We start from the raw sequence: 13,313 nt of genomic DNA, 5'->3' as shown, positions 1-13,313 counted from the left end.
GTAGCCATCTGGTTTCACCAGTCCTCAGTCAAATCGTCCAACCCATGCTAGCATGGAAAGCGGACGTTAAACGATGATGATGATGATGATGATGAGGTACCAGAAGAAAAATTGCTTTTTGCCTTGTGAAAAGAGATCACTATATGTCTCCCCAAATTTAAACTTTTTCAGCAAAATTGCTCGCAAACACAGACAAAAGAAGAGGCTTCAGCTGTTATATTAAAAAAGAAAAAAAAGAAGCGAAGTAAACAGAAAAATCTTAAGAAAGACAACAGACCAGATCATTTGGTAAGCAGTATTGTATATTCAATTAAATCTATTTGGATGACTAAGATTTATTTATACTGAAACTGATATATTCCAATGGTAATTTTGCTTCACTCATGATACTGTAAATATATTTTTGTATAAGTTTCAATCTCATTGTTTCTATAAATGTTATATATATCCTTTATTGTAAATTTCAAGATTTACTACAAATTAAGAAAACAATATAACATCCCACCTCTTACTTCTCTTGAATAGTAATGCAATTCAAACCCTCAAAGTCGCTCTGAATGTTAAGCCAAGGATCTCCATTGGTAAATGCACATCCTCAACGTAATGATTGGCCTTTCTCTTCAGAGCCAGTAAATATTTCAGCCCCCAACAACTTACCTTCTGCAAAGCTGTTGAGATGGGCATGTACCACTACACACATCCATCATAGATAGCACATAGCATTTAAAAAAAACAAGCCATCTGACGAATTGGCTCATCAATGTGCTGTCTCCTCTTTCTCCACTACCATAGTGTCTTCTGTTATTCAGAGTCCACTAGTCTGGAGCCACCCCACCCATGAGCTCTTAATTCACTTAACACCTAATGCATACCAGCACGGAATGTTAACATTAAATGATGGTGATGACTGTTTCTCCACACTCTGCCAACCACTAATCCTAGTCCTTTCCTCCCTGCAACCATCAAATTTTTACCTTGGAGATGTACATCAAATGCATGTCTCACCAGTTTTCAGAAGTCTGCAAAGACCATATGTCAGACCTTATTTCTTTAGATGGATCCCACCTCCCTCCATCTGTTTCATATTTTTACTAAATTTACAATGGTGAATATTTCCACATTTATATGCATCATAAAGTCATTCGTTAGCATAATTTAATATCTACTTTTCCATGCTTGCATGGAGGCTATTGAAGCAGAATTTTGTACATTGATAGCCATAGCCAATTGAATTAATCTGGAGTACTTTTAGTGGAGTCTACTGTTGCAAGCATTCAGGACTGGTCTCTGGTTTGTGGATGGCTTCTGCCGTCCAACCAGTCTTGGAGGCCTTGTAAAACGGTCACAGGCAATGCCTTCCCTCCAAACTATAAAAGTTACAAATCAAAACTACATAGTGTATCCCAGATTACATTATCCAATGTGTCTTTCTCCTCTCTGTAGGATGTGCTTTGAGGAAGATTTGGCTGTTATTTCTAGCAGGTTGAGCAGTCATGTAGGTTACCTGTTGCTATACAAGTTGCAGGACCAAGCGTTTTTACAGCACAATACATTCTCCTAACATTAACTACTTAGTTACAAAGTGGGAGTGGCATCTAATTATCAGTTGGTTAGACTGAGGCAAATAATATTCTTGTCTAAAGTGTATAACAATGGATGTAGCAAGGTCTGAACTCATGACTTTGCAGTTATAATCTTAACGTAAATAAGTTCCTGTTCATTAACAGGAATGTTGATGTGTGATACCAGGTTTTCCATGCTACCATACAAAGTTTCTTCATGCATCTTGGTCTTGGTCCAAGCCTTACTTGATATATTACCACTAGTGCCATTCTTCTATTATTCTTGATCTGTTTGAATTACTTGTTAAAAACCAGTCTGTCTATCACCTCTGATACCCAGATAATTACTTAAACCAATTGGGCATAAATAAACTCTTGGTCTGTGTGTGTGTATTTATATATATACCGGAGTAAGCCATTTCTAACAAAACTGTCCGATGAACGGGAACGTGAAACTCAGAGTAACAGTCTTTTGTTATATTTCTGTTGTTTTTAAATAAAGTATATATATATATATAATACATTTTAATTTTTTTCTTTCATCTAGAAACCTTTCACCAACCAAGTCAAAAGTCTCAATCAAAAAGTTTGAAAACTATAAATTGTATTATATTTTTAATAAAAAATAAAATATTTTTAAATAATCTGAATTTTTTCAATCTCTCTTGTTCATTCAATATCAGTAAAGTCTCTTTTCATTTCCAGCATGAAAAAAATTAAGGAACAATATCAATGCAACAACCAATCACCAAAGCCATTTAATATAGTCTAACATTAAAAAAAATTCATAACCAGGCAATTATTAATACAGTAATATATTTTTTAGAGAAGACTGTTCATCCCAAGTGTCTTGCCTATATTCAGTTATTTCAGATCTACTATACTTAAAACTAGTCAGTTTTTCCTTCTGTCTGGTGAATGTAATGATTGCTTTAGTTTTCCTTTCCAATAAAGAAATCTTATGACTAACAAACAACACTCGACTAAAAGGTGAAGGGAAAAGTTTCTATCCTATGGGGATTTTCAGAAAAAGTAGGTGAGAATAACAAAGATAAAGGGTTATGCAAGGAAATGGCATTTAATTAGGTTGAAAAATGCTAGAGCATTAAGTTGTTTCCAAAGTATTTCCTATTAACCCTTTCACTGCAAAATTATATTTCATGGTTATTCCAGTAATTATGTTAAACATCTACAAAAAATAGAACTATTTTCTGCAAGTTACATTGTCTCAATAAAAAATAGATTGGTTTGTGAAACTGTTTTTTGCCATTAAGGATAATGAAAGTTTGAGTGGATATACATCTGATCTCTGCAGAAAGAGGGTTAAGGGGGAGATGACAGAAATGTTTGATATAACACCATAAAACACTTCAAAATACATTGCTTAGTAGCTTTTCTCCATTCTTAAAATTCACCTACTTTATTTTGGCATTCAATGTTGTCAACTTCTAAGCTTGCACAAAGCTCCGTGCTTTTTATATATGCCTCTGCTGACAGACACAGTTTTCTAAATATTCATTGTCCTCATAAATACTAGCTGCAGGTATGCAATAAAAAGCATACAAACAAGATCTTTTGCACTTCACTTCTAACCAATAAACCAGACTATTAACAATGAGTAGATGCCATCATCATTGTTTTAACATCCACTTTTCCATGCATGCATGGGCTAGTTTATTGAAGCAGAATTTCTACAACCAGATACCCTTCCTGTCACTAGCTCTCACCTGTTTCCAAATAAGGTAATATTTCCCTATGATCAGAAATGTCTTCACAGAATATTGTAAGATTGTAAATGAATGACACTGCTTGTATGACCATGACATTCATTCACAACTGTCATGTGATGTCAAAGCACACGCATACATGAGACAAGCTTCTTTCAGTTTCTGTCACCTAAATCCACTCAAAAAGCTTTGGTTGGTCCAGGGCTATAGCTCCCAAGGTTCCATGCAGTAAAACAAACCCCAAACCATGTGGTTGAGGAACAAACTTCTTAACCATACAGCCACACCTGCACCTAGATGTCAATATATCTAATAATTAATGAAGCATTAATAAGCTAACAAAATGTCAGAAAAAAGTATAGGAAACAAGCACAAATTAATTTTGCATTTTTGTTAGCAAAGTAAATATAAAGAAATGTGTATTTGTTGCTGTAGAAACAATTTTTTTTTCAAAAATTAATTCTGTATGAGTTTACACCAACTTAGTCATCGTTTAGCAACAGATCAGTCCTGGTTGAGTACACCTGTGATCAAAAGCATTACAGCAGTGATCCCTTGTCCTCTTTTTGTGTAGTATCAAGGATTACATTGTTCAATGTATTTTTAATATGGTTGGGTGTGAATCAAAGGAGATTTGTCTCCTGTTTCTAGCAGACTGAGCAACCATGTAGTTTAGTTTATCATGCAGATGATATCTTGGAATTTGTTAATAAAAGCTGTCTTACTATACCTCATTCTCTCCAATATTAACTCCATCTGTTAGCTTCATAAGTGAATTTTATTTTCTCACTTGTGTCTTTTAGCTTTCAAATCTGTTGGTTTGACCAAGTAGTAATAGTTGTGAGTCACTGACTTTATAAATGAAGTGTTTACATAATATAACAGTCCCAAAACAACAGTTATTACCTAATTCAAGGAGAATAATGTAATTCAAACTGCTGGCTATCAGCACAAACATTGGCATGCATTTCAATAACATCTCCTGGGAAGAATTCTCCACAGAGTGGACAACTAACACAATCAAAGTCCATTTCTTCAAGATCCACTCTAATATCTGTATTAGATGTAGTAGTATGGTCCCCTGAAGATGAAAATGAATTTTTTGGAGACGTCTTGGTATGTCCGGTTTTACCCAAAGCAAAAGAATCTATTGAAATAAAAGAAAAAAATATATTTAAGAATAAGTTAAGCTTTGCTGCATAACATACTTTCAAAAAAGAAGTGTGAAAATTTTGTAAGCTTAACAATTTTTCTACTTTATTTTAGATATATTTTTTATTACATTATCTTTGTTCTGAAAACATGCACATATGTATGTCAATTTAGAGTAAGTGCCTTGCACAGTAAATTTGGAGCTGTTCTAACAATGTAGCTATTTTAGACAGAAACAGATCTAAATACTTTGTCATCATCATTGTCTAACATCTGCTTTCCATGCTGGCATGGGTTGGACAATTTGTCAGGAGCCTGCACCAGACCTCTGTGTCTGTTTTTATGGCTAGATGCCATTCCTAACACCAACCACCCATCCACCAACTCAGCAGAGTGGACTGAGTGCTTTTTATGTGGCACAAGCAAGGTCAGTTTTGGCATGGTTTTTACAGCTGGATGGTATTTCAAACGTCAACCACTTTACAGTGTGGACTGGATGCTTTTTATGTGGCATCAGCACTCTCGTCATCAAAATTACTTAGTTTAAGGTGACTATAGATTTATTCACAAAGATCCAACCTTTTATGATCTCTGATAACTTCAATACTTCATGGGCATTCTCATAGGACCATGCCAAACTCCAATTTCACCATCTGTAGTAGAGTGCCAGTCTAGTCTAGATGAATGTATGTTGTACATCTGATGGTTTATCAATTACCAACGTTGGAGTTACACATCATCTTGTACTTAATGAAAAAGTTATCTCTAACACAATAAATCAATGATTTTCATTGTAGATCCTCTACATATTCAGATGAAATTATATATTTCTTTGGAACAAATGACTATAACTATTTCCAAAGTAATCAAAGACTATCTTTATATAGTAAGAAAGCTATTCAATAACATAACAGAAACCATAAATTCCCCAACTGGCATACTCATTTTTGCATGATATAAAGTATCTTCCTTTAATCTTTGCAATAGCCCAAAGGATACTGAAGATATAATGAAAATTTGTAACAAAGTATATAGCAACCACCAGAACTACATAAAATGTGGTTACTCGGAGACAGCTCTCATTTACTTGTTAATTTACCAAGATGTGAAATGCCCTAAGATGAAAGAAAAAAAAGAAAATTTTAAACCCCAGGACAGTCTGAATGAGCAGACCCATGATCAAAGGCATTTCAACTTGACCACACTGTCTTTCTGAGTACCAGGCAAAGTATTATCTAAAGTAGCCTTTTTTCTTTAAGATAGTAGTACGTGATGAAGGAAATTTGGATGTTAATTCTAGAATGTTGAGCAACCACATAAAAACTCCCTGAAAAGCTCTTGTAATTCTAAAGATAAAGTAATAATTAAAAAGTGTTTTGTATGGTGTCTGGGAAGTGAAATACAATATGAGTACCAAGAGAGAATGTGTAAAATGCATTTAAATATATTTAAGATCCTCTAAAATTCATGAAGTGAACACAACTAAAATTCCATGACTTGATTCTAGCTTGGAAGTAGGTGGGTATAAAAAAAGAATCATCATCATAATTTGCTTTCCATGCTGGCATAGGTTGAACAGTTTGACAGGAGCTGGGGAGTCAGAGGACTGCATTGAGCTCTACTGTCTGCTCTTCCTAATGCCAATCACTTTACAGTGTATTGAGTGCATTTTTTTTGTGACACCAGCACAAAAGAAAAAAACTATATTTCAAGATATATTTTCCTAATATTTCACAATAAATAAGCTCATCTTTTCATTCAAGCGAGGTCGTTGCCAGTGCCGCTGGACTGACTCCTGTGCAGGTGGCACATAAAAAACACCATTTGAGCGTGGCTGTTGCCAGTACCACCAGACTGGCCCTCGTGCCAGTGGCACGCAAAAGCACCCACTACACTCTTGGAGTGGTTGGTGTTAGGAAGGGCATCCAGCTGTAGAAACTCTGCCAGATCAGATTGGAGCCTGGTGCAGCCATCTGGTTTCACCAGTCCTCAGTCAAATCGTCCAACCCATGCTAGCATAGAAAGCTGACGTTAAACGATGATGATGATCTTTTCATCAGTTGTCAAACACTTTTCTTTTTGCTTAGAAACTTCACTTTTAAGCATATTACTACTTTGAACATGCTGTGGTTTGGCTTGAACTTACCCTTTTTAATAGTCATTGCTTCTAATTTACCAGATGATATTTCACTAGAATTTAAAAAGTTGGTATTTTGAAGCAAAGGTTCAAAATTATTAACAGATGTATTTAAGTTCTGATTCTTAGTATTAATGGTCTTTGGTAAATCTTCAGGCATATCCATCAATAACTGAAAATCACCTGAGCCTTCTTGAGTTTCTTTTGTCTCAATTAAGTTTGTTGCTTTATGTTGCAAATTGGAATAATTATTTTTTGATGTTGAAGCAGCTGAAGGCAATGGCAAGTTATTGCTTGTGTTATGGTTCCTGTGTTCAATTTTAAGCCTCTTGGACTGCTGTACTTCCTCCTCCTGGTCAATTACCTTCTCCTTTTTATGCAAGTCCCTCAAAGAAAATACACTATTGATATGGTCAGTGACTTTGGTTGCATAAGTGTTTCGCTCTTCAACAGTCAATTTCCGCTTCTTCTTTTCAAACTGGTGTCGTAGATCTGAGGATACAAAAGAAGCATAAAGTAGCTTACCAGAAACACAAAATTATCATCATCAATAAAATATCAGTGATAGAAACATTGAAGTTATTCTGAAATTAAGCTATAATACAGATTTCTTTAGTTCAAGCACAATGTCCCAGATCTACAAGAAAAGAGAAATGACAAGTTGTTACATCCATGCCTTTTTGAAGTGAATTGGTTACAATTGCTCTCAAAACCACTTTATGAACTTGCCTTGTTAAGTACTTAGTCTTTGGTACTCACTAAATATTCAGTAACAAAAATAAAAAGCACTGAAGATAAGACTGTGAGAGTAGTGTTAGAATGTACAAGATAATAAACAGCCTTGTTTTTGAGTTATTTCTTGTGAGTTTCTTACAATAAATTTAGCTCTACTTGGTCATCACATGATGACCATAGTAGAGCTAATAGATTAGCTCTACTTTGGTCATCATAAAATGAACACACAAAGCTATTTCACTGAACACTCAGTTTACATTCTTATGACAAAGTGATTATTAAATGCACAATTATTTCTTGCAGTTCTCAGAAGAACCAAAAAACGTCCAAACTCACTAATATTGAATGAACAACATTGTTTCTTTGGGAAAGAAAACCTGAAAAACTTTCAGAGGTGAAGTGGGTCAAGGATTGCATATACTGTGTGATAAGTTGTTTATCATAACATATATTCTCACTGGTTAGTTGTGAGTTAGAAACTCACAGAATAACTACAAAAGTATTTAATTCCTCATGATTCAGAGTATCATATGATAGTTCTTATAGTCATGATTCCATCTGAGGAATAAAGACAAGGCGAGCAAAATGAGAGAGGATAAAAGATAGCGGAAGAAAGATGGATACAAATGTTCTATTGACTACAAGACTAGGGACTTTGTTATAAAATTAAATATAAAATAATGTGTACATAACTTTTGTGTTTCTAATAGTGGGCTGCTACAAGAAATGATAATGTCCAGACCTTTGGCAATTTTATGTGCTTGAGAAGACCCATCAAGCCAAGTTAAATCGCGGCTGATGCAAGTGTCATTTAAAAAGCACCCAGTACACTCGTGGAGTGGTTGGAAGTAGGAAGGGCATCCAACCGTAGAAACCATGCCAAATCAGATTGGAACCTGGTGCAGCCCTGCAGCTTACCAGTTTTGGTCAAACCATCTAACTCATGCCAGCATGGGAAGCAGACGCTAAATGATAATGATGATGATTATAAGCATAAATAACCTTCATAACAACCTAAAAAGTACTTACCAGCTATGGTGACAGAATGTAATTGTTTCTTGTTAATTTTTAACTTTGATATAAATAAATCCATTTCTTCTTCTATCTGAAATACAAGATGTGAAAAAAAAATGTTTAGAATGCACTAAAAAAAGGATAAAATACAGGTAGTGCATTCATAGAAAATATTTTATATTTCTATGAATTACAGGTGACTAAATTGAGAGTGCTGGCTTATGACTAAAAGAATGACAATTCATTCCTTATTGGTGCAGTGCTATGACCCATGGCTAATACATAACTCATGTTGGTTCAATTAAATGTAAATAGACTGATGTTAGTAACAAACTGCATTTGATTGAGCAGATCTGTGATCAAAGATATTCTAATTGTAACCATCCTTTTTTTTCTTTTTTTTAGTTATGGTGTAAATCAGACTTCATTATCCTTTCCAATGTCCCCATCCTTTTTCAAGATAGAAGGATATGATCTGAGGAAAATTTGGTCACTATTTTGAACTGGTTGAACTACAACATAAAAGCCACATACTGGTTGAACTGTAAATAGGTGCTTTGGTTGGTGGAGGCGCAATGGCCCAGTGGTTAGGGCAGCGGACTCGCGGTCATAGGATCACGGTTTCGATTCCCAGGCCGGGCATTGTGAGTGTTTATTGAGCAAAAACACCTAAAGCTCCACGAGGCTCCGGCAGGGGATGGTGGCGAACCCTGCTGTACTCTTCCACCACAACTTTCTCTCACTCTTACTTCCTGTTTCTGTTGTGCCTGTAATTCAAAGGGTCAGCCTTGTCACACTGTGTCACGCTGAATATCCCCAAGAACTATGTTAAGGGTACACGTGTCTGTGGAGTGCTCAGCCACTTGCACGTTAATTTCACGAGCAGGCTGTTCCGTTGATCGGATCAACTAGAACCCTCAACGTCGTAAGCGACGGAGTGCCAACAACAGGTGGTTTGGTAAAGTAAGCTCTTCATTAGAAGTAACAACTGAACTTTCTGGTTTGCAATACTGAATTCGAGTCAATGAAAAATTAAGTTTGAAGAGATAAACTAGAATCATGTCCCAAAGACTAACACTTCTCTTCAGGACCAGAAAATATTTCAGCATCTTACAGTTGCTGATACTCTACAAGGCTGCAGTAAAGCTCAAAACAGAATACAGCTGCTGCTATTACACACAGACAACATAATTAACATAGGCACAATATCATAAATTTGGGGAGAAAATAGCTGATAATCTGACCCTAGTCATCATCATCACTTGATTGCAGTAACTGCATTCCTACCTTTTATAGCTTCTATAATTAAATGCAGTCCCATTTTAGTGATAGAGCCTGACTATCGATGCAATTCAAAATCCCTAGGCAGAACTGAACTTGTTATAATTCCAAAGTAATCAAAGACTATCTTTATATAGTAAGAAAGCTATTCAATAACATAACAGAAACCATAATTCCACCAATCCAGTCCTGGACGTACGTTTACCGTGAAACAATGAAAGGCAAAGTGAACTTAAATTCAGAGAGCAGGGAAAATAGACAATTATCATAAAACATTTCTATCCAACACTTAAACAACTCTGCCAATTTACTACTTGAGTGTTAGACTGACAGTTATCAACCTCAGAAGGATGAGAAACCATGTCAACTTTAACAGAATTTGAATTTAGAATGAATGGAAGTAACTGTTATATTTACAAGATACTGTTATTAATATTCAAGCATATCTTAAAGTGGTGAGCTGGCAAAATCAGTAGCACGTCAGGCAAAATGCTTAGAGACATTACGTCTGTCTTTATATTCTGAGTTCAAATTCCACCAAAGTTGACTGTGTCTCTTCCTTTCAGGGTCAATAAAATAAGTATCAGTTGAACACTAAGGTCAATGTAATTAACTCTTCCCATCTCTGAAATTGTTGGTTTTGTGTTAAAATTTGAAACAATATCTATATGTATTCAGTCAACATCTGGAAATAGTGTCTAACTGGTCTGAGATACTGTTAGTATCATTTTATCTGATACTCTACTGATTTTGCTAGCAGTCAGCTTTACTCAACACATACCGTTAAATTCTGTCTTTGAGCAGCTGTTTCTGAAAATAACACATCGTTTTTAGTTTTTCCACCAGATTTGTATCGAGTCTCAGGAGAATATTTCCCAACATTTTCTTTAGCAGCAAGCAACATTTGAGCAGGTCGAGATAATCCTTGTACTGACTCAAGCCCACCCTCTCCACAGGTTGATAATTTCAATAATTGGGCTTTAAGTTTTTCATTTTCAGATCTGCAAAGAAAGAACAAATAAGTTTAATTATGTTTCTAATAGAAGAAAATTTTAATTAGGCTTCTAATTAGATAACATATTTACTTTGATGCTAATAGACTGCTCAAACTATGTTGCTTATATTGTTTCATGATGTTAGACAAGATACATTACCCAACATGCCCGAATGACAATAAATTTCTCTTATTTCATGATTCAGTAGATACAGAGAGCATTCAGCTATAAAAATTTTTCCTCCACAAACAATAAGTAAATATTCTAATCTGTGAAGTTCACTACAGCCATGCAAGCATGAGAAAATGAATTTAAAACAGACAAATCCTTTTCTACCTGCACCAGAGAGGTTAACCTTAGCAGACAACTTCTTTAGTACCTCATCATCATCATCATCATCGTCGTTGTTTCCATGCTGGCATGGGTTGCACGGTTTGACTGAGGGCTGGCAAGCCAGAAGGCTACACCAGGCTCCAATCTGATCTGGCTAGGTTTCTATGGTTGGATGTTCTTCCTAACGTCAACCACTCCGTGAGTAGTGGGTGGCTTTTTTTATATGCACTGGCATCGACTACACTTGAATGGTGCTTTTTACGTGCCACTGGCAATGATCACACTCGAATGGTACTTTTTATGTGCCACCAGTATGGGTGCCAATCAGGCGGTACTGTCATCGGCCACAATAACTTTACTTGACTCAACAGGTCTTCGCAAGTGCAGTTTATTGCCCAATGACTGAAAAGTACTCTTAAATGAGCCAGTTATGCTGCACTGGCATAGGCCACGGTTACAGTCTCACTTGGCTTTCCAGGTCTTCTCAAGCACAGCATATCTCCAAAGGTCTCAGTCACTTGTCATCGCCTCCATGAGGCCCAACATACAAAGATCGTGCTTCACCACCTCATCCCAGGTTTTCCTGGGTCTACCTCTTCCACAGGTTCCCTCAACTGCTAGGATGTGGCACTTTTTCACACAGCAGTCCTCATCCATATGCAACACATGACCATACCAGTGCAGTCGTCTCTCTTGCACACCACATTTGATGCTTCTTATGTCCAACATGCACACTGACATTACACATCCAGTGGAGCATACTAGCTTTATTCCTTGCAAGCTTAGTCACGGCCCATGTTTCACTGCCATGTAGCATGGCTGTTCGCACACATGCATCATACAGTCTACCTTTTACTCTCAGTGAGAGGCCCTTTGTCACCAGCAGAAGTAGGAGCTCTCTGAACTTTGCCCAGGCTATTCTTATTCTAGCAGCTGCACTTTCAGAGCATGCACCCCATCAACTGACTTGGTCACCTAGGTAACGGAAGGTCATCAGCATAGAAAAGTTCCCAGGGGCATCCTGTCTTGAATTCCTCTGTTATTGCCTTGAGGACGATGATGAATAAGAGGAGGCTGAGGATTGATCCTTAGTGGACCCTTACCCGGAATTCTTCACTGTACTCGTTGCCAACCCTCACCTTACCGACAGCATCCCTGTACATAGCTTGTACAGCTCTCACTAACCACTCATCTATGCCTAGTTTCCACATTGACCACCAGATAAGGGATCGGGGGACCATGTCAAAGACTTTCTCCATGTCAACAAAAGCCAGGTACAGAGGTTTATCATTGGCTAGGTATCCTGCAGCTGTCTTACAAGAAATATAGCATCAGTGGTGCTTTTCCCTGGCACAAACCCAAACTGCATCTTGTCTAAACTGACTCTCTCCCTAATTAGTTGGCTATGACCCTCTCCATGACTTTCATTATCTGATCTCACAACTTGATACCTCTGTAATTATTCCTATATAATGCATCACCTTTACCTTTGTAGCACTTGACTATGGTGCTGCTACACCAGTCATTGGGTATGACTCATTCATGTATCACCTGGTTGACTATATGGGTGACTAGGTTATAGCCGACACGCCAGCAGTGTCATGTACCTGACAGAACTCATAAACATACAATAGCCTTCAACCTGCATACACTACATCATCATTGTATGTGCTACATAACCACTACATTACATAGGAGATAAACCCTAAGTAGGGACGGGGGAATAATAAGCCTTTGGAGGTGTTCATGGGAGAGACATCTGATAGAGGTCAGAGGATAGAGACTTCCGATACAGGTGGCAGGGGCACCACAAAACAGCAAAAACTCGGGCTGCCAGTGGGAGAAAATATCAATGATAATAATGAGAGAGAACTGGGCATTTGAATTCTTAACTAGAGCTATAACCAACAGTTTTCGGTTAGCCAAACTGTGACAAAATTAAATGAATGAATGAATAAACTAGAAAAGCACTCGGAGAGTGCAGACCTCCACCAAGCATTTTACAGATAGATAGATAGATACATACATACATACATATAGACAGAGACAGATATTATCGGGAGTGGCGGCAGGTACACAGGACTGGGATGACGACCACCACAACTATCCTACCACTATCACCACCACCACAACCACCAACATCATCAGCAGCATTGTCATTGCTTCCACTTCAACCACATACAATGTTATCATGACGGTTATCTTGACAGTCACTTTCACCACAACCAGTATAACCACTACAATACCACCATCACACAACTAACACTATCATCAACACCACTATTACCACCATCACACCGCTCCTGTCGCCATTATAATCACCGATACTATTTTATCCTCCTCACATACTTATCTCGACCATTGTCATCATCAACAC

At 36.9% G+C, this 13,313-nt stretch overlaps 2 protein-coding genes across 7 annotated transcripts in view; one reads left to right on the top strand and one right to left on the bottom strand.

Annotated features, from left to right (window-relative positions):
* LOC106873286 (uncharacterized) overlaps positions 1–2,212 on the top strand; it is an 18,773-nt gene extending 16,561 nt beyond the window's left edge. The window contains exons 5-6 of the mRNA XM_014920592.2: positions 172–288; positions 2,110–2,212. Coding sequence (XP_014776078.1) covers positions 172–288; positions 2,110–2,154 — 162 coding nt within the window. The 3' untranslated portion in view covers positions 2,155–2,212. The remainder of the gene's footprint in view (positions 1–171; positions 289–2,109) is intronic.
* The window catches only part of LOC106873284 (uncharacterized), a 28,314-nt gene that overhangs the window by 3,972 nt on the left and 11,029 nt on the right, over positions 1–13,313 (bottom strand). For 4 of the 6 annotated variants that reach the window (XM_052966491.1, XM_052966483.1, XM_014920591.2 and 1 more), the window contains 4 exons: positions 10,390–10,609; positions 8,343–8,418; positions 6,588–7,070; positions 3,666–4,436 (listed from right to left, as the gene is read on the bottom strand). In XM_052966491.1, coding sequence (XP_052822451.1) covers positions 4,201–4,436; positions 6,588–7,070; positions 8,343–8,418; positions 10,390–10,609 — 1,015 coding nt within the window. In that variant the 3' untranslated portion in view covers positions 3,666–4,200. Of the gene's footprint in view, positions 1–3,665; positions 4,437–6,587; positions 7,071–8,342; positions 8,419–10,389; positions 10,610–13,313 lie in introns of those variants that run through there. The other 2 variants (XR_001409858.2, XR_001409857.2) reach the window with 2 other exon arrangements.

This window comes from Octopus bimaculoides, chromosome 1 (genome assembly GCF_001194135.2).
Source record: "Octopus bimaculoides isolate UCB-OBI-ISO-001 chromosome 1, ASM119413v2, whole genome shotgun sequence".
Taxonomy (NCBI): Eukaryota; Metazoa; Mollusca; class Cephalopoda; order Octopoda; family Octopodidae; genus Octopus; species Octopus bimaculoides.
Note: the sequence above shows the minus strand (reverse complement) of the source record. Positions and strands in the feature narration are given on the sequence as shown.